General features: G+C 30.8%; 2 protein-coding genes across 2 annotated transcripts in view; both read right to left on the bottom strand.

The window, feature by feature from the left end:
* Positions 1–11,532: 11,532 nt before the first annotated feature.
* Positions 11,533–13,016, bottom strand: LOC111395382 (transcription factor MYB41-like). The gene is made up of 3 exons (XM_023021354.1): positions 12,775–13,016; positions 12,561–12,690; positions 11,533–12,429 (listed from the first exon to the last, which is right to left on the bottom strand). The coding sequence occupies exons 1-3, from the start codon at positions 12,905–12,907 to the stop codon at positions 11,772–11,774; spliced, it is 921 nt and encodes a 306-aa protein (XP_022877122.1). The 5' UTR covers positions 12,908–13,016; the 3' UTR covers positions 11,533–11,771.
* A 1,854-nt stretch (positions 13,017–14,870) lies between these two features.
* LOC111396435 overlaps positions 14,871–21,441 on the bottom strand; it is an 11,898-nt gene continuing 5,327 nt past the window's right edge. The window contains exon 2 of the mRNA XM_023022873.1: positions 14,871–15,558. Coding sequence (XP_022878641.1) covers positions 15,009–15,536 — 528 coding nt within the window. The 5' untranslated portion in view covers positions 15,537–15,558 and the 3' untranslated portion in view covers positions 14,871–15,008. The remainder of the gene's footprint in view (positions 15,559–21,441) is intronic.

The raw sequence follows: 21,441 nt of genomic DNA, 5'->3' as shown, positions 1-21,441 counted from the left end.
GGTGTTCAGTAGTACAGCTATGTGTCCTTCGCTTAGCGAAGAAGCCCACTGCATGGTCTTTTTTGACAGAAAGTCTTATAGACAACACTTGGGCGAGAACCATCAGATTGATGAAAACTCAAAATGATTTACTTGTATCCGTCATGTATGGTGTACAGCACGTGTACGTGTGCTCCCAAATACGCCTAAAAACGTGTTATTGAAATGCAACTTTACTAGTGAGGTGCCTTAAACCGAAGATGACAAATGGCTGATGGCTGGCTGTTTGGATCTAGCTTTTGGATTGCTTCATTTGGCTTCTGGTTCCTTCACTTGGTTATATTCCGGCGATTTTGATTGGGAAAAAAAATAAAAAAACACCTCTTCATTTTACGGTTTCTTCATCTCTCTCAAATCTCATTCGAGAAACTCAAATCTTCTACTCCTACTATGATTTTTGGTTTGATTCTTCGTGAAATCAATAGAGGAAAAATTTATTCCTCGTGCTTTAATATTCCGACTAGGCTTGGGTGTGATTTGATGTATTCTTGGTGAACAGTAACTCGATTTTGTTTAGAACTTTGAAAAAGAAAAGACTGCTATGGCTTGACCTTTTGTAACCTTGGCTGCTGTTTTGGACTATTATGATGCAAATGAGTGTTATCTACTTGTGGATGCTAATAGGGGATTAGATACTAAAAGCGTTAACTAAATCTATGGTGCTCCAAAAAATCGGGGTAATTTTTAGAAAGGTTGGAAAATTGTTCTCTTTTTCCACAATGGCCTCTTTTATCAAAAATACTCTTTTGCCCTTACTAAAATTATTTGTAAGATGTATCTTATATCTTTAAAATTTTATCAATCAGGACCTATATCTATATTTTTTAATCTTTCGAACACCTTTAAATATTCTTTGTATCTAAATAGTTCTTCAAAGATTATAGGTTGGCCTTTCTTGATTATATATTCTCGAACTAATCCTTCTGAAATTTCTTCTTGTATATTTCTATGTTTAGTTATGATATCTTCTACCTTTCTTATTTATCTACTAGTTCCTACAGAATCAAATTCTATATTATTTCTACAATTATAATTTATATCTCTATATATTTCTTCAATTTTTTCTTTACCAACAGGAAATATATCATCAGATTTTTCGTCTAATTTAAGTAAAAATGAAACATCTTTTTCATCTAAAAATAATGAGATTATTATCATTGGTGGATGTGGATGTTTGTGAATTGTTCATTAGAATAATTAAAACATAAGCATGTAAAAATAAGTAAATAACTTACAGTAATTAAGTGGAAATAAACAGGCTTTCCCTCCAGTATGCTCTTATAGATGCTTTGCATGTACTTAATCAATTTTCTGAATCAAGCAAGGATTTAAAATGTTTTTAAAATCATTTGGGTCCACAACTGCTTCCGCAAAAGGCTTTTCAATTAAGGTTGCATTTCTCATTCTAGAGAACTAGCCGTATTGCCACAGACGCTATCTCACAGTATCCAGAGTCTCTGTTTTCACCTCTATCCAGACTCTTTTCAGAATTAAGTTCCTACTTGGAATGAAATTTTAAAAGATAACTCACACACAAGGTGCTACAAATTTTTGTTAGAAAACTGCCTTTTTCCCCTAAACCATTTATCAAAGACGGGTACTTTGGCATGGCTAACATCCACTCAAAATCAAAGTTTTGAAAATCTTTTAAAATCTCTATCTGTACTGCCGAGGAATCATGAGAAACTTAACGAAATCCTTTCATGAAAACTTTGTTGAACATAACAAACTTTACTTAGATATTCATAAACTGAAATTGTACATGCTTACAAACTATATTTACATACCTTTGGTACTCACCTTATGAAGTTTAGAACTCCATAAGTGATTACCTTATTACACGCTTTACTATCTTCAAACTATCTAATATTTTTCTAAATACAAGTGGTGTATATAGTTACAAAAGATCTATCTAAGATGTGTTTCCTCTGCGTGTTTTAGAGAAAAGCTATTTCGAGATGTCTTCCTTCTTCCTCCTTGCCTCCTTTTATAGAAGCCTTTGGGAATCTTATCTTGAAAGGTGTTTTCCACCTTCCTTTGTTGGGTAGTTAGGCCATCTTATCTTCACAGAATTTTTCCATTATCTTCTTGCAAGTGGACCTCTCCTTTTGAAATTAGATGCCTTATCTTTTGAGTTTGTCTGCCACTTTGTAACAATTGGTGGGTAGTCACAATTTATGGAGACTTTTTCACTATCTTCTGTCTTTTAGTAGCCACCGTTTTTTTTTAATAAATTTCTTTATTAAAGTAGTGATAAAGGGCTACTTCAGTCATCATCACTTTTCCATTTTTGATTCAAAAAATTCTGCGGGGAATTCTTCAGCATTAAGGGATGCTTGGCTCATATCTTCAACTACACAGTATTCACAATGGTGATCACTGTAATTCCAAAGTAATTTGCATAATTCTTTAGCCATATCTTCTGATCCATGCACTTGGTTGGAAATAATTGCAGATAATAAATGGTCGAGATAACAAATATCTTCTTCCTTGATGGCCATCCTTGCATTGGAATAGATAATATGATCTTCAAATGGATAAACCCATATTTTTTCTTTCTCAGTGATTATCTGAGTTACATGTTCAAATATCTTTTTGTACCCTTTTGCTCTTCTGTAGGGTATCATATTTAGAATATCTTGATATCCATTTTTAACAACCTTTTGATTGGTTGGTAAAAAATGTTGATTTGTAAGTTCCATTTTTATCACATGGAACGATGGATGCATATATTCAAGAACGGTATCCCATTCCATGGTTGCTGAATGGAATCTGATATATATATTTGTTGTCTTGACGATTTCAGTATATCTTTTAACAACTTTCTTAATGTTGGCTGGAAGCTGAGCTATCTCTTTAAGATCTTTGCTAGGATATATACAAAGTATATTTCCTATTTCAAAACAATTTCGAACCCAATTGGCTGGTGCTTTTGGATAAAAATTTATCTTGTTGTATTTTGAATAGTGGAGAATCTTCATCCACTTTCCAATCTCCAGATACCAATCTGATAAAATATTAAAAATAACAATAAAGAGTGTTATTTCTTCATAGTTATCTTTTCTGGGAATTTTTGTTTCATGGCATATCTTGACAATATCTTTTGGATCTATCCTTTCAATAGAAAGTTTAGATTGAGTTTGGCTCTGTGAAGAGCTACCTTCTCTTTTGATATCTTGAATATCTTTATTACCAGTAATAGGTTCAACTTTTCCATGTAAAAGGGTTTCTATTACCTTCTTTTCTTTCCCTTTATCCTTGGGGAGAGCGCTAGTATTCACAAGTCCCTGCAAAGGGATACTAGACTTGGTACAAGTAACTTCTGCTTTAAAGGCTATATTTTTTCCTCGAAAGCTATCTTGGATATTTTGAATTTGTGTTTCCAAATAGGAAACTTTTATCTCAAGTATTTGGACTTTCGTCCTTAATTGTTCCAGCTCCATTCCTGCTAAGATAATCAAGAAGAAAGTTAGTTTTACCTTTTATATATTCAATATCAAATTTGAAATATGAGAACCAAATTTGCATTCTAATAATATATCTATTGGTAATAGATGGATCAACATTATTTTTCAAAAATACTTTAATTTGAGTATTATCAATTCTAATCAAGAACTTCTTTGGTAATAGATAATCCTCATATTTCTGAACTCCTCTTTTCACAGCAATGAGTTCTTTTCTATTCGTCTCGTATCTTGTTTATACTTCTTTGAATGTTCCTGATCTATAACCTGCAAGTATCTCAGGACAAGAACAATATTTTTCACATTTATATTCTTTATGATTCTTTTTCACCTTTAACACTGCTCCCCAGTAATGATCTGAAGCATCATTTACAAGGATAAAAAAATCTTCTTCTTGTGGTATTACAAATTTGGGTAATACTTTTAACTCTTTTTTAACTTTCCTTATATTTTCACAATCTTGTTCTTCCCAAGACCACATAATATTTTTTCTCAATTTTGGAAGAAAATAATTTTTTAATTTGGCACAATTTTCAATGAATCCTTCAACATAATTTAATATATCAAGGAAGCTTTGTAATTGTTTTGTATCTTTAATTTTTTCCGAAAATTTTTGAAGTTTTTCTCCAATATGAGATTGTAATTGCAATTCTCCTTCTTTTATAAATAATCCTAAAAATTCTATCTCTGTTCTAGCTATCTTAGCTTTCGTTTGAGAAAGTGTAATACTATGTTTTTTTCATAATATAACAAAATTTCTCAAGATATTCAATATGTTCATCAATATTATTTGAATGAATAAGTAAATCATCTACATATGCAATACAGAAATGAGTAATTGGTTTGATTACCTCATCCATTCTCCTTTGGAATATTTGTGGTGCATTTTTCAACCCAAATGGCATTACATTCCATTTGTATTGTCCTAAAGGATTGGAGGTACTAAATGCAGTTAGTGGTTTACTTTCTTCTGTAAGCATGATATGCCAAAACCCTGACTTACAATCAAATTTTGAAAATATCTTTTTGTTCTGTACTTGTTTAATAAGGGTGTCCTTATTTGGCAAGTAGTATCCATCAAATTTAGTAACTTCATTTAATTTCTTGTAATTTATCACCATTCTGGCTTTTCCTCTTTTTATCTCACTATATTTTCTAACCATAAATGTTGGGCTACTATGTGGGCTTTTACTAGGCCTAATTAACTTGGCTTCTAGCAATTCTTTTATCTAGTCTTTGAATTCTTTTTTATCATCAACACTATAGTTCATGGGTTTAACTCTAACAATAGTGTCTGGATTAGTTAATTCTATCTTTGCCTTTATTTTATCAGTATTCCATTTTTCTAACGGATTTTCAGAATGTTTTAGAAATTTCTTTTTTCAATTTTTCTAATCTATTTTCTGTTGTCATTTTTAAGACTGTAACTGATTTAAATTTTTCTGTACTCCAACATCCACCACGCTGGGTTGAGGAACTCTGATGGTTTATATCAATATATGTTATCGTAACAGCTTTATTTATTTTTGGTGTAACTATTTTATGTGCATAAGGTATTGTGAACATATACTTATCAATATATCATGTAAATAGTGCGTATTTTAATAGAAAATTTGTCCTAATAAAATATCACATCCAATTGTGGTTGACATGTATATTATATCAACAAATACTTCTCTAAAGGAAATTAGAAAAGGTACTTGCGTAGCATATTTGCTATATATTACCTTATTTCCACCTGCTGTTGTAGCGGTGACTATCTTCTTTGAATTGTATGTCCTGTATTTAGATGGTAGTACATTTGGTAATCATAAACTTATTGTACTTCCTGTATCTAAGTAAGTATGAAATTTAATTCTACAATAGCTTTTTATATTAAGTATAATTTCAATATATGGACTCATGGGGTTAGTACTTATTACTCTTTCCATGATAACAATGATTTAATATTTTCATCTATCCTTGATATGATGATTGAGTTATCAGCAACTGTTATTTTTAAATATCCTTGGCAGATTTTATAAGGACTATATTTCTCAAGAAAGTTCATTCCTAGTAGAATAGGTGAACGATCTACTCCATATAATTTATCTTTATATAGAATTATTTTTTTAGTATATTCTTTCTGATCCTCTCCTACAAGTATAAGAGGGAACTTAACATATTTTCTTATTTCAAGATTATTTCCTAAATAATCTTTAAATATATATGGTTCTGGTATTTCAAAGTCTATTAAATGACTAACAAATTTAGCATTTACATGACTTTTATTTGCTCCAGTAGGAAATAATCTTTAAATATATATGGTTCTGGTATTTCAAAGTCTATTAAATGACTAACAAATTTAGCATTTACATGACTTTTATTTGCTCCAGTAGGAAATAATCTTTAAATATATATGGTTCTGGTATTTCAAAGTCTATTAAATGACTAACAAATTTAGCATTTACATGACTTTTATTTGCTCCAGTATTTATGAGGACAAGAAGATTCTTCTTGTATCCTTCTTGATTTACATATCTTGTTTTAATGTAATATTGCGAACTTGATGGTTCAACAATACTTAAATTCTTAAGTCTGCTTATTCTAGAGTCTTGTCTTGAGGGAAATCTTGCAATAAGATTGTCTCCTTCTAAGCTAACACTATTTCTTCTTATTAATTTTCCTTCAGAATTAATTTCTCTAGCTTGTTTGTGGAAATCAAGCATTATTTGTTCTGGTATAGTGACTTCATGTTCTTGGTATTTCCTAGGAGGTATATATTGTGCTAATTTCTCAAAATCTTTATGTATGATAATATTATCAGTTATCTTCCTTAGATTGTTATGATGGCTAGTACTAAAAGTAAAAATTGATTTTATGCTTATACTAATAGCCTTATTTCTTCGTAACATTTTCAAGTTTCCAATTCTATAGTATAGATTAAAACTTTGGTCAATATTTTCATCATTTAATGATATTGCATAATTTGGTTTTACTGTAAATATTATCTTTTGATAGACTAAGTTTCCTACAACTATTCCTAATAGAGCATCTATAGGATCTTGTAAGATTCTATTGTCCATACAGTAGATTTCTATTGGTATATTCATACCTTCTCTAAAGAATCCTTTTACCATTATCTGGACTCCTCCTAATTCAATACATTTCAATTTATTTCTTACTTTCTCTGGAATTTTGGATAATTTTTGTTTTACCCATTCTTTTGTAATTATAGGAATTCTTGCTTTTCCTATAATATCTTCTATGTTGATAGACATTTCTTTATAATTCATACTTACAATTGTTTTATTTACTCTTGGTAGAATTCCTAACAATCCTTGATGGAATACATCATTTTCCTGTAGATCTAGTATTTTCTTAGTAATTCCTGTGTATTTTTAATATCAAAGGTAATCTCTTGATTTATACCTTTTATAGAATCTTCAACTTCTTCAATTGTCTCTATTTCTATCTCTGATTGTTATATCTCCTGTTTCATATATACTATCTCCTCATAATCTTCTTCTGATGAGGATGTATCTAATTCATAAATGATACAGCATTCACTACTTAGATCTTCAAAATATTCAATTGGTTCTATATCACTATCTTCTTGGAATTTTTCATAAATTCTAAGAGTTTTTATATTTTGTCTATCTTTCTTTTTAGGATATTGAAGGGCAATGTGTCCTTCTTCATTACAAATAAAACATCTACATTTTTTCATGTTTCTTGGTTTAAATTTCTTATTCCAATTTCTTTTCTTGAAATATTTTTTATGCGGTTTAAAATTCCTTTTCTTGAAGTTTTTGTAGTTTTTAAATTTTCTTTTATATTTTTTATATAGTTTATATTTCTTCTTATGACATCCAAATTGTTCAATTTGGCCATTATCTTTATAACAACATAATGAATTCTTTCTTATTTTATATGCCTTTTTATTTTCTAAAGCCTCTCTACACCATATGCCTATCATTCTTTTTGTAAATTCAATTCTACTTTCAAGACTATTTATTTCTACTCCTTCCTCTTCTCCTAGAGGTAGTAATTTTTCATATTCTTTTAATAACTTAATTCCCCATGGGAATGGTAACTTAGTAAAATAAGATCTTAATATAGGTTTATTTTTCTGATAATCTCCTTAGTTTAATATATAGTATATTTTTTCGAATTTACATGTGTATCTTTTTAGTTCACACATATCACATATCTTTAAATTTTCCATTGCTATCATTCCTTGATTATATTCATCTTGTTTTCTTTTTTCATTATTAGAAGTATACATATCTCCTAAGAATTCTGTTCTTAAGATTTTTTCAAATCTTTTTAATATCTCCTGAATATTTTGTTCATTTAAAGAATTTCTATTATCTAATATTTCAGTCCTACTTGCTCCATACTTTACCCTTCCTTTAATAGTTTCTGGTAATTTTCTCCACCATTCAGAAGTAATTCCTCTGAATGTATGTTCTATAAATCTAAAAGCTGTATATGTTTCCCATTTATTAAATTGTATTGCTAAATCTGTACTTTTCATCCATGTTTCAATAGTTTTATTTTTATCTATACAATCTAAATCTAACCATATCCCTGTTGTATGGATTAGTTCATTATAAGATTTCATTGGGTTTATTTCTTTTATAGACTGTTTTCTTATATTTTCAGTGTATCTTTTCTGTGGTTTTCTATATTGGTTAATACCATCCTTAAGTGGTATTGTAGTGCCATAAGGATAATCTTGTTTTTCATCACTACTGAATTCTACTTTTATATTCTGACTTGAAGATGGATTAGTATTCATCTTTGTATTTTCCATTTTTTCAGTTAATTCTTTTAACTATTTTTTATATTCTTCATACTCTTCTCCTGTAGATTCTAAGAATTTTTGTTCTAGTTCTTCTACATCTGTAATCATATATTATTTTTCTTCATATTTTTTCCCTTTATTATTTTCTTTTTGTGATATCCTAAAATTTTGAGGTGGATTAATTATAATCATATCTTTTCCTTTAAAACTTTTATCTAAAAGAGTGTTTCCTACTTGTAGATTATGTCCTAGATTTTCTAATCTTTTATGTATATCCCCAAAATTTTCATTTGTGGTGTTTTTAGGTAAATAGGGATAATTATTTTTTTTATGTTTTTCATCTTTTTTCAAAAATTCTTCAATTATATTTTCTTAATCTACTATATTCATCATTATTTTTGGTTCGTAACATGGCTCTGATATCATTTTGTCGGAGTGTGCAGCAGAAAGGTTAAGATTTTTGAGTCAATTAAAATCTTCGTAAGTATTTAAAATATCACAATAGAATTTATAAAATTCACTATTTTCTATTAATACTTTTTTCTTCAATAATTATATTTAATTCTTTGATTCTTCTTCTCAAGTTAAGAATTAGTTTATATATATCATTTTCTGTTTTGATTGTATTATTATCTATAGAAACATTTTTATTTTTTAGTTTTGGATCTAAATATTCTGTAAAGAATCCTTTCAGATCTTCTTCTAAATAATTTATTTCATTTTCTGTTGCGTTTTTTAGGTCAATAAAATTTTGTATAATATTTGGGGTTAATTTTATCAAATATTTTTTTTTCTATATTTCTTTGAGGATCTAATTGAAGGTTTTTATACATTGTAGTGGCTTTGGTTGCAATTTCTCAATGAGGGGTATTTTTGAAAAGATAATTGTTAAAAGGCTATTTTTCAAATGGTTATATTTTTTGGTCTAATCTTGCAAACCTACCTTTTATTTAGGCTATCAAGAGGTATTTCCTCCCGAAAAATCCTTGAGTTCTTGTTTCATTTTTTTGCAATTTTACATCTATGCACTTTAAGTTTCTTAAGATTAATCGAGTGTTTGTTTGTTTGTTTTTGGACATTTCAATGGTATCAGAGCTTGGATATTTGAAATGTGAGAGCATCTTGTGATTCATAGATCTAGATGGACTTTATCACAATCCCATCATCAGTTAGAGAAGCTGTGCGTATGAATAAAATGGGCATTCCCAATACTCGTGGTTTTTCTCCTTCCAGTTTGACTTTAAATCTTGCAATGTTATTTTAGATTACAAGGAGTTTGGTTTATTATGATCTTGATGGTGAAATTTATCTTATGTAACTGCAGTATTCCTTCGCCACAAGTAAGGATTTATTAATAAAAGTTTAAAAAAAATAAAAATAAATAGAGCCTTGGATAATCAACCTTGCTATACATACAAGCTCAATGAAAGGATTTTTTTTCCCCCGGAGAAAGCACATGACAGTTTTTCACTGGAAGTTGCAAATAAAAAAATAAATAAAAATAATAATAATAAATAAATAAAACACACACGCTCACAAAATCAAGGGCTACCAAATTCCATGTAACTACACCCTGGCAGTTTTCCCCGTCCAAGGGGCTTTTTCCTTAGACAATTGCTGACATAAATTTTAGCAATAGAATTTAACTTGAAGAAATTGTATGGAGTAATATTTTCTGAAAATGTCATGAGAACCATTGGTGATACTAAAATAGCTGCAAAATTATGGATAAAACTTCAAGCTTAGTATGTGATTAAAATTGTACCTAATAATGTTATTTACTAAAGTAGTTTTTTTTTTATATATATAAAAGAAAAAGAAAAAAAGGGGATTCTTATGTTGTCTAGAAAGAAAATTTAAATAGATTTATTAAATTGACTTAAGACCTAGCAGACTATGATAAAAAAAAAATTTTGCTGTTTCATATTAATTATGTATGTGCTTCAACACCCCCCCCCCCCCTCCAAAAAAAAATCCATCTTTAACGGAGCCCAAACTGGAGCAGAATTTTGATAAATCTAATTATCACTCTAAAACTTTTAGCAAGAAGAAAGGGGGGCGATAAGACTAAATTTAAGAATAAAGCAATAGGTAAGAAATGTTATTATTTTGGAAAATTGGGACATTTTATAAAAATTTGTTATAAAAGACAGAATGGGTTAAAAGAAAAGAAAAATAAAGAGGGGAATACAATTTAAGCTTACAATAAAAGGGAGATTGAAAATGGAATGGTTTCGGTTATTATGGAAAATAAATTGAATCAAGAATGGACAAGATTTTTTTTTCTGAATTTAAAAAATAAAAATCAAATAGCGTCTCTAAGAATTCTAGATGATACAAAATTTGACGTTAAAATGGGTCAGGGATACCGGATATATATAAACCTTTAGGGGCTGTCATTTGATCGCTTGAACCCAAAGAGACGTGGTCTTTTATTTTTATGTTCCTAAAAGTGGAAATAATAAGAGAGAGATATTTTTAATTGGAGGATGTTGTTGAAGAATTATACAAAAGCAATTGCAGCTGCAACGAAGTTGTTGGGAAAATAGGATATCATGAATAATGCCAAAGTGCCCGAAAATGGGTGACCGACCCTCACATGGAACGTGGAACCCGCGTGAATAAAATAATACCCGGCCCTCGAGGTGTGAGTGTTCGATCATCGCACATGTCAACCATTATGTTTGTGTTGCATGGTCTAGGATTTCATACTACATACTACACACAGGGGTGAATCTAGAACTTGGAGTGAGCACGGGCGGGCGGTTAGTTATCGTTGGTCACAATAAAATATTTCAAATTTAATATAACAATTATTTGTGCTAAAAATGAATATATATTATTTCTATGACAATTATGATTTCAACCCAATAAATGACATATTGGCTAAGAGTTGTATGATTCAAACAAGGGTCTAAGGTTCGAATCCTTTTAATTGCATCTAAACCTCTAAAGTCTAAACTTGAACATATATAATTTTGTTACACTTAGTATTACAAGTCAATAAGTGCAATGATGGTAAAGGCCTCAATCATCTCAAAGTGGGGTTAAGGGTTCGAATCCCTTCTCTTGCATTAGTTTTAGGAAAAAATTGCTGAATCAAGAAAATAGCACCATAAAATGCTTGAAGAAAAATCGAACCCAAGACCTCATATTTGATAATAAAAGCCTCAACCAACAACACCACAAGAGATTTTAAAAAAAAGGTAAATTATTAGATATATAACATAAATCTTTCACCTATCATCAACCAAAAAAAAAAAAAAGAGCTTCCGACGGATCCAGCACGGGTGGCTGTTGGGGCTCGCCAGGTGCTAGATCCGCCCTACACACAAGTAATTAAAAATATTTGTAATATGTAAATGAGTCCAACTAACAAGAAAAACCATATAAAACCTGAAATCTGAATGGAGAGTACCACAAACAAATAAGATGGATCCATTATCTTGGTGTCCTAACTATAACGAAAGAAAATCTATTTACATGAAGTCATCAAAATCTAAACCCTCTGGAATTTCAAACTTTAAAAAGTCACTGCAGTTTTCATCTTCGGTGCTTACTTGAATATGTGTTGATGTGGCTGAATTTAAAGGAGCTGGGCTTGATATAGGCGTCGATAGAACTGAATTAAAACTCAAGTTTTCCAACAAATCTGTCCCAATTTGCTCAGAAGCTGCATGGAAACTCTCTTGCACGCTTTGCATGAGATCTGTTTGATCCACTGAAGAATAGGGAAGAATGGATTGATTCAAAGGACGGATCTGTTTATCAAACGCGTTTCCCAACTGATTAGATTGGAAAGTTGGGGCCTGGTTTTGCAGCAGAGCTTTCAATAATTGGTTTTCTTGAAGTTTTTGTAATAGGAGTTGAGGGGTTTGGTGCTTTGATGTTAGAAGATTTGCAGCAAGTCTTAGAGCTTCTGGATTCAGAAGTGTTTGAAGGTGAAGTAGGTTCGAAAGATTAAGCTGATCAGGGGAGTTGAGAAATGACGAGGATAAGTCCAAAAGATCAAGGCGCGGAGCATGAGTCACGGGATCAATCCCCATACGAAGAAGTCGTTTTCGTAAACGAGTATTCCAGTAATTCTTGATTTCATTATCAGTTCTTCCAGACAACTTAGCTGCAATTGTAGACCACCTAAGACATGAAACAAAAGAAATTCAGGATTTTCGATTCTATTTTCTGATACATGCACAACAGAAATGGACAATAGACAAGATTTTAGTTTCCTAAAACTGTTATTAAAAAAAAAAAATGAGGAAACCTACTTATTGCCAAGAACACTATGTAGTTGGATAATAGTTTCTTCTTCTTCAAATGAAAATCTCCCTCTTTTGATATCAGGTCTTAGATAATTTGTCCAGCGAAGGCGACAACTCTTTCCACATCTTTCAAGCCCTGCACATGATCATCTTTAATTAATATCAACTGATCATTGGACCAAAAAACGTCTATAAATCAAGACAACATACGAATAAGTACCAGCATTTTTTGGAAGAGATCGCCAGTTTCCGGGACCATGCATTTGAATGTAACGAGTGAGCTTCATGTCTTCCTGTGGACTCCATGGACCCTTCTTAAGGCCGTGTTTATCACAACATGGTGATCTTCCCATTGATGATTTTGTAGTGTAGGAAACAAAAAAAAAGAAAAATGGTTTCAAGAAGCGTTAGATACGCGAACTTTTACGTCCAAAATCGTAGATGGAATGCCTTTTATAGATGAGAAGGATATGGATCACGAATAGGTTGAAGTCAATAGGATTTGGCGCCGCCCCCTTAGCATATATCAATGTCTCCATTGTGTGCATCAGTAAAATGTTAAGACTATTACAAGAAGTTCAAAATAAAATAGGTAAAAGCAAAATAAACAATTTTTTTTTTAATGAATTTATATGCATAAGTTACATTATGTTCATAACATATATTATACAATAGATATATTTTTATGACAGTTTTAACCTTTTAAATTGTGGAATAAATTTTTTTTTTTCATGGAGTATTTGGTATTTTAACTAAACTAGCATCGAAGAATTTAGCAATTAAATATTTAAATTTTTTAATAAAAGTGATATTTCAGAAATTTCTGTATTAACTGTGAGGTGAATCGATAAGCTAAGAGATTTTGATTCAATTTTAGCAATAAATGGTAGCTAACTGAGGGTTTTGACCTTTCCAAAAAGTCTTGAAAAGAAGAGGAATTAGGTGGTATAGTTGTACATCCTCAACCAATAAAGTAAATTGTAGTTTTTCGTTGTTTCATAGCTTGCTTCTGATTCCGTTGATTAAAAAAACCAAAACTTTTGGAAAAATTGCATCAGAGGTTCCTAACTTTTATGAAATGTGAACACCAAGGTCCAACAATCAAATCTTGACACCTCGAACAAGTCCTTCTGGATGGATTATATCCGAACAGAGGTTGAATTCACATGCGCATCGCACAAGTCCCTTTTTCAAGGGTAATCCGCCCTCTACTATCTATCTAGATCATTTTTCCTAAATCTTTTATGCCCTTTAACAAGGCACTTGGCACATGTGAATTTAATACCCATTAATCTAGACAGGGTTCCGTCTATATATATGAACTTGGGTTGCAATGGGTTTGAAACATTGAACTTGAGGATGACAGTGTCATGAATTGAATGTCTAACATTCGATTAAGATTAGAAATTTTCTTAACAATTTTATCATATCGGACACTTCATAAGTCGCAATTATAAATATAGATCTGCACATTTGGCTAAACTTAAAATTGAAGTTTACATAAATACATATATGTTTTAAACTATTTTGGTAGAGCCAAGGAAAAGATTATTTACAAATGTTACTAGTACTATTGTACCCATTTATAAAAATTATGCGCATATCTGACTTTTTATTAAATAAATAAATCTAACATGCATACAAGGAACTTGTTAAAGAAAAATAACATAAGTGTACAAGTTTCAATGATAATTTACTTAAAAATAACTTATACTTACACTGCTCACTTTCATTCATAGAAATAAGAAACACGTGGTTTTCTCTACAATAGAAGTCTATTCATTTCAAAGTCGTCGAGTTCTGGTAATTGCTTCATCCACCTTCAGCTAACGAAAATGATTTTCAATTAGTCAAACAGTTAAATATTATCTAAAGTCAAAACCTTTTACCCCCAGCTTGCTTGCTTGCCTGTCTTACATGGTTTGCCTTTCTACGATTACCAACTGTTCTAGAACAACGCTAATTATCGATTTACCTAATTCACGACATCTAAACAAGGTTAGTAGATGATAAAACCATATTTAACATTGAAATTGAGACACACACTCAATACTTATTTAAATTCTGGAAGAAAGTACATTAATTAAAGATAATTACATTTTCGTCATTTGTTCCTTACTAGCACGGCCGGACTTGTGTTTTGTGGGGCCCGAGGCGAAATTCAGATTTCGGGCCCATAAATCATAACAAGCAATTAATTTTTTTCATTTATAAGAGATTTAAGGAAATGAATTTGTTAACATAAAGTCGAAATTTTTTTTTTATTTCGATTATAATCAAATAACGTTCTAAAAGATCACTTAAATACAACTCGTCTTACAATTTTTGAGACAAAAATATCAAGCAATTTTTTATAGTCGAGTTGTTCAATCATTTCTTTTTCAATTGATGACATGGCAAAACCATTCAATATTTGCTGTGACATAGTTGATCAAATATAACACTTGATCAATTTCAACTTGGAGAAACTTCTTTCTCTACTGATGCAACTGTAATCGGGATGGTGCCCAAAATCTTGTAAGCAATGCAAGTATTCGGAAAATAACCATTCATTTTCTTCAAGTAATGTAGCACATCAATTGCTCTTTTTGTTTCAGTAGTTAAACAGCACCTCAAGACAATCAACTCTAAACTCAAATCATCACCTATAATGTTTAAATGTCCATTATGTTTTAAATACTGCTCAAAATTCATACAAGATTTCAACAAATTGTCAACTTGCATACTCTTTAATCTATCCAAGTTATACAAAAATCCAAATATCTCTTCATAATGTGAAAATTGTTCAAAACGAGTTTGAAGTGATGATCGAGCTTGATCAACTATAAAGAAAAAATGCTCAACTCTAAAAGATTCTTCAGTTGAGTATGTTACCTCTTCAGTGCCACTTTCATCGAATTGTTTCTTTCTTCGAATGCTACGTCTTTCTTGAAATAGAGCTTCAATTCCTATTTCACTTGCCATTTGTTTAGCTTCATCCATGGCACTGGCAAACCCAGATTCTCTATAATTTTCGAGAAATAAAATAAGTGCTTGTAAAAGTTTGTTGGGTTCATTAATATCTATGATTTCAACTTGAAAAAATTTACTCACCATATTGATTGCATGCAACAAATTATGCCAAATTACCATGCCAAGCAAGAACTCAAAATTTTCAAGTTCATATATTGCTTAGGACTCAGCTTTACTTTTTACTTTTGGATCTTCAACAATGTTTGCCAAGTCAAGTAAAGCGTTTCTTATTTGTACAGATTGTTCTTTTATAGGCTTGACACTTTCCACATGACTTTCCCAACGTGTCTACGACAATAGCTTAAGTGTCAGACCTTAAACCTTATCTTTAAAAAAATTTCATCATTTGGGAAAAGAAGAGAACAATGTGTAGATTCGCTGTATCACTCCAAAGAAGGACATAGCTTTCGAACAATAATTTGACATATCATATAATGCTAGATTAAGGCTATGATAACCATATGGAGTATAGAAAGCTCTAGGATTTACTTCAAGTAACATTTTTTGTATACGTCTATATCTCCGGCTCATGTTAGCTCCATTGTCATACCGTTGACCTCTTATATTATCAATATCAAGTTCAAGATTCTTTAACACATTTTTAAGCTCAGCGAAAAGTTCAAATCCTGATGCATCATCCACCTTCAAAAATTCAATCCAATATTCTTGTACCATCGACGAGTCTACCAAATCATCCACGCATTGTATTACTAGATACATTTATTCTTCATTACTTGCATCTGGAGTACAATCAAGTATGATCGAAAACTATTTTGCATCTTTTGTGACAATTGCACTCCTCACCTCGCCTGCCAACATATGTATCAATTCATTTTGAATTTTATGACCCAAATATGTATACTGAATCTCACGTGCTTGAGCATGTCGAATGTGTTCTTCCATTATTGGATTGAACTCAGCAACCATTTCTATCATTTGCAAAAAATGTCCGTTGTTCTCAACATAAAGTTGCTTACAATCTCCTCGAAACACCAATGTATTTTTAACAAACCTTTTCACAATAATAGTTATTCTCGTTAACACTTGTTTCCGATGCTTTCTTTTTTTGTTCGTGGACAATTGTATGCTTTCATCAAATGTATATTTTTGTTTGAAGCCTATTTTTCAGTTCCATCCAACTAATTATGCAACCTATATACTCCTTAGACACTTTGTGATGTGTAAGACACCAATACATATTATGTCAATCATTGTATCTGTCATTACCCAATTGGCCAATATTTTTAACCATTTTTTCTATCTTAAATAACTTGCAGCAAAAACAGAAGATCTTATCCAAAGAAATTGAATGAACTAGCTATCTTCTATTAGTTGTCTGCCTATTTGCCATTAACTTCTTACATTTGTGATGATTCAAATTGTCTACCTAGACAATCTCTGGGAAACAAGATGTCATCAACTCTTTTTGGACCCATTTCAACTAAAAAGTTCCTTATCTATTGATCAATGTAAATATCCTTCCAGTTTTCAGGATCATTAAAATTCAAAGAAAATCAATTCTCTTAATTTAAATCTTCATGTTGAACATTATTTTCATCATCCTGTTTTGACTCATCCATATTTACAGGTTCAATCATTTCCTTATTCTCTTATTCATCTACATTATCATTATCATTATCATTCCGATTCTGTTGTTTCTCAATCGTTAAATTTTCTTGTGTTCCTTTATTTTCTTTTCTTTTCTTGCCATTGAAGTACTTATCCATATTTCCAGTTTGACTTCGAAATTAATGCCTCTATTCTTTCCTTCTTCTTCCTTTTTTGAGCTCCCAATGCATATTTAGGAGCCATGGTAATTGACTCAAGTCACATAACAGCAAACACTTATTGAAATTTGAGAGTAAAAGAGGCTCAAGTTAGATTAATTTAAGATTAAAATTTCAAAATTGATGACCCAATCACAATTAACAACTTATAATAAAAGTACTCAACTTAACATCAACCATAATTCACACTTTATCAATTCTAGAGTTTTAGTTGCTCACTTGATAACGAGAGAACCAAGCCAGAACATAAAAAATAAATACTAGAGAGCTAAATCCATTAAGTTGAGCTAATGAATCTATATTTCCGTCACCTAGCTGTTGACCTAATGGTTGACTTCTTGTTTTGATTATTACAAGCAAATTGTGTTTGATTCTAACAAATTGAAATTAAGTGATTGATAGTGATTATTGTAAATTTATGACATGAAAGATCGGAAATCATGCAACCTTGACGCAAAATGATATACACACAAGATTTTACGAACAAGGAAATGGAAAACGAGCTTTCACGCACCAAATTGCATTGGATAAAGAAATTGAAGACATTAGCTATAGATGCATTTGTATATTCAAGTGTAAATGTAAAACACTTTAATATTTCGCATCGATTATAGCTCAAACAATTTTTATGCACAGAAATTATCATGACAAGCTTTACTTGCATAAAAATCATTTTCAAAAGATAAGTAATTTGATTTTCACAATTAAACATTTATGAAATTACTTATCTATATGAAGTATATAAGAAAACTGTTCAAATACCTTAAAGGAATTTTTCACGAAAAAGGAAGTATATAAGAAAACTGTTCAAATACCTTAAAGGAATTTTTCACGAAAAAGGAAATTTTGATGGGAAAATAAAAGGCCCATCCGGACGTTCGGATAGGGTCTTCAATGGTCACATTTTTTAACTGTTTGGTAAACGGCTAGTTAATCGTTTGGATAACAAGCGAACGTCCAAATCACTTGTCCGAATCTCTTGATTGATGGCTATAAATACCCCTCTTTATACCTCTTTCAAAGTAAGCTTTTTACAACATTAAGAGAGTTATTTATTGATCTTGTCTACTTTGTTTTTCAATTTTTAAGAGATCAAAATATTTATTTGTTGAAAAACTTTTTGAGTGGGTAACTTTTTGAAAATTCATATATCTCAATAAAAGTTTTTCACACAACACTTGAACTATATTCTTTGTGATTTATTGAAGTGTTCGTGCCTAATTCTCTCTTAATATTTAGTTGTGTTCATACCATTTGTTAAGAGAGAAACCTTTCAATTGTAACTTTGATTTTCTTGTGGGTCGAGTTGAGGTCCCGAAAAGCTCAAGGTGTAAAAGGATCGGTGCTCCTTAATTACATGTCACCGGAAGCATTGTAAGGGTTGGATTGCTCCATAAGTCAATCAAAGATAGTGAAAAAGGACTTGTTCGTGACGGAGAGCTTGGTAACGGGGGACGTAAATCATGATTGGATCGAACCTCCTTATTACATTATTTGCACTCCCCTTTCCCTTCCTCTTATTATTTTTGTGTTGTCTTATTTATTCATAGCTATTTGCTTAAATTTGCGTTTATTTTAGAAAAAGTTTCAAATAACCAATTCACCCCACTCTTGATTAGTTATTCTTGGGCTTTCAATTGGTATCAGTGCTTGGTACTCTTTTTTTTTCTACAATCTTGAGTTATGGCTAACCAAGTTTTTCAAAATAGTGAGGGGCACTCTACAACCCGGCCTCCTTTCTTTAATGGTACACATTATAACTATTGGAAGGCTAGGATGATGATTTATGTTCAATCTATTGATTACAATATTTGGGAAGTTATAGAATATGGTCCATATGCTCCTACTAAAACTATTAAAGTAGATGGTAAACCAGACCAAACGCTCCCCAAATCTAGAGAAGAATACGATGATGAAGATAAGAGAAAACTATCATTAAATGCCAAGGCTAAAAATCTACTTTATTGTGTACTTGATAGAAATGAATTTAATCAAATTAGTACATGTGATTCGGCATATGATATTTGGCATACTCTTGAAGTTACTCATGTTGGCACAAGTAAAGTTAAGGAAACAAAGATAAACATGCTAGTTAAAGAATTTGAAAATTTCTTTATGAAACAAAATGAGCCTATTGTTAACATGATTACTCATTTTACCGATATTATAAATGGTCTTAAAGGTTTTGATCATAAATTTACTAACAGTGAACATATGAGTAAAATGCTTAGGTCCTTATTAGAGGAATGGAATCCATTGAGGATGTTGATTGGAATACTAAGGATGTAAATACATATCCTTTGGAGGAGCTCTACGGCACATTAATGATCCATGAGCTAAACAATGCCAAGGCTAAGAAGAAAACGAGAAAAAGCAGGGAGGAATCAAAGGAGCCTCCTAAAAGACAAATTGCGTTAAAATCGGCAATTGAAGAAGGAACATCAAATGAAAATATGAGAGATGAAGAAATTGATGATTTGGTTCTTCTTGTCAAAAAATGGAGAGGTTTTCGTAATAATCAAAGATTCCAAAAGAAAGAAGAAAAAGTGGAAGATAGGAACAAAAAGATTGTTTGCTATGATTGTGAAAAGCCGGGTCACAAGAGAACCGAGTGTCCAAACAAAAAGAAAAATTTCAAGAAAAAGGAACTCAAAGCCACATGAGATGATAACAACTACGAAATACGAAATGGGAATGATAATCAAGATGAAGTGGCAAATATGTGCTTCATGACAATCGAAGACAAGGTATGTTCCTATGATGAGCTTTCAATTTATTATGATGAAATGCTTGAAAATTTTGAAAAACTTGCTTTAAATCATGCTATTCTTAAAAAGAAAAACTTTATTTTGAATGAAGAAATTAAGAAAATCTCCGAAAAGCAAAAAGTGAGTTTTGATCATGACCTTTTGATAAAAGAAAACATCTCTTTAAAAGAAAAGGTTAATGATTTAACACAAATTATCCATAAGTTTACCGGAGGTAAGAAAAATTTTGATTTAATGCTCGGTAGTCAAAAGTATGTTTTTGATAAAGAAGGAATTGGATATAAACCCTCTCTAAAACAAAAATCACTCAAAAATATGTTTGTTAAGGTTTCAAATATTTCATGTAATTTTTGTAATAAAAATAGACATATTGCTTTTAGTTGTGTAACTAAAAAGAAATTATTCTTTGAGAACAAATACAAGTGGATATAAGAATTCACAAAAACTAACTATCAAGGACCCAAAATTGTGTGGGAACCAAAAGTCAAAACTTAATTTGTCTTTGTAGGTACCAAAGAGAATAAAGAGTAAATCGTTCTTGGATAGTGGATGCTCGAAGCATATGATCGGTGAACGATCATTATTATCAAATTTTCAAGAGAAGGATGGAGGTCATGTGACTTTTGGAGATAATGCTAAAGGTAAAATAATCGGCATTGGAAACATTGGTAACCACTCATCCCCCTCTATCGAAAATGTTTTACTCGTTGATAATCTTAAACATAATTTGCTAAGCATTAGTCAATTATGTGGCAAAGGTTATAACATAAAATTCGATTCTTCCAAATGCCTTATTAAGGATGCTACATTGAAAGAGGTAATTTTTATAGGAAGCCGAAGTAAAGATGTTTATATTATAAACATTGAATTGGAAAATAATGAAAAATGTTTACTTAGCTCAAAAGAAGAATCATGGTTATGGCATAGAACACTTGGACATGTAAACATGGATTTTCTTTCAAAAATTTCTAAAAATTGTTTTGTAAAAGGTTTACCGAATTTGAAATTTGAAAAAGACAAAATTCTTGATGCTTGTCAATTTGGAAAACAAGTAAAAAGCTCTTTCAAACCAAAAATTTACACTTCAACCACAAAACCATTACAACTTCTCCATATGGATCTTTGTGGTCTCTCTAGGACGGCTAGCTTAGGAGGTAAACATTATGCTTTTGTTTTTGTGGATGATTTTTCAAGATTTTCTTGGGTTATATTTTTAAACTTAAAAAAAGAAGCCTTAAAAACTTTTAAACATTTTTGTAAGAAAGTTGAAAATGAAAAAGGCTATTCTATTACAACTATTAGAAGTGACCATGGTGGAGA

The sequence above is a fragment of the Olea europaea genome, chromosome 6, assembly GCF_002742605.1.
Source record: "Olea europaea var. sylvestris chromosome 6, O_europaea_v1, whole genome shotgun sequence".
NCBI lineage: Eukaryota > Viridiplantae > Streptophyta > Magnoliopsida > Lamiales > Oleaceae > Olea > Olea europaea.
Note: the sequence above shows the minus strand (reverse complement) of the source record. Positions and strands in the feature narration are given on the sequence as shown.

Excerpts from the sequence above, each read along its gene's own strand:
- LOC111395382 (XM_023021354.1), bottom strand. The coding sequence starts at position 12,907 with ATGGGAAGATCACCATGTTGTGATAAACACGGCCTTAAGAAGGGTCCA. Across the intron at positions 12,691-12,774 it reads ATCTCTTCCAAAAAATGCTG|GGCTTGAAAGATGTGGAAAG; the intron begins GTACTTATTCGT and ends GATCATGTGCAG. Across the intron at positions 12,430-12,560 it reads CATAGTGTTCTTGGCAATAA|GTGGTCTACAATTGCAGCTA; the intron begins GTAGGTTTCCTC and ends TTCATGTCTTAG.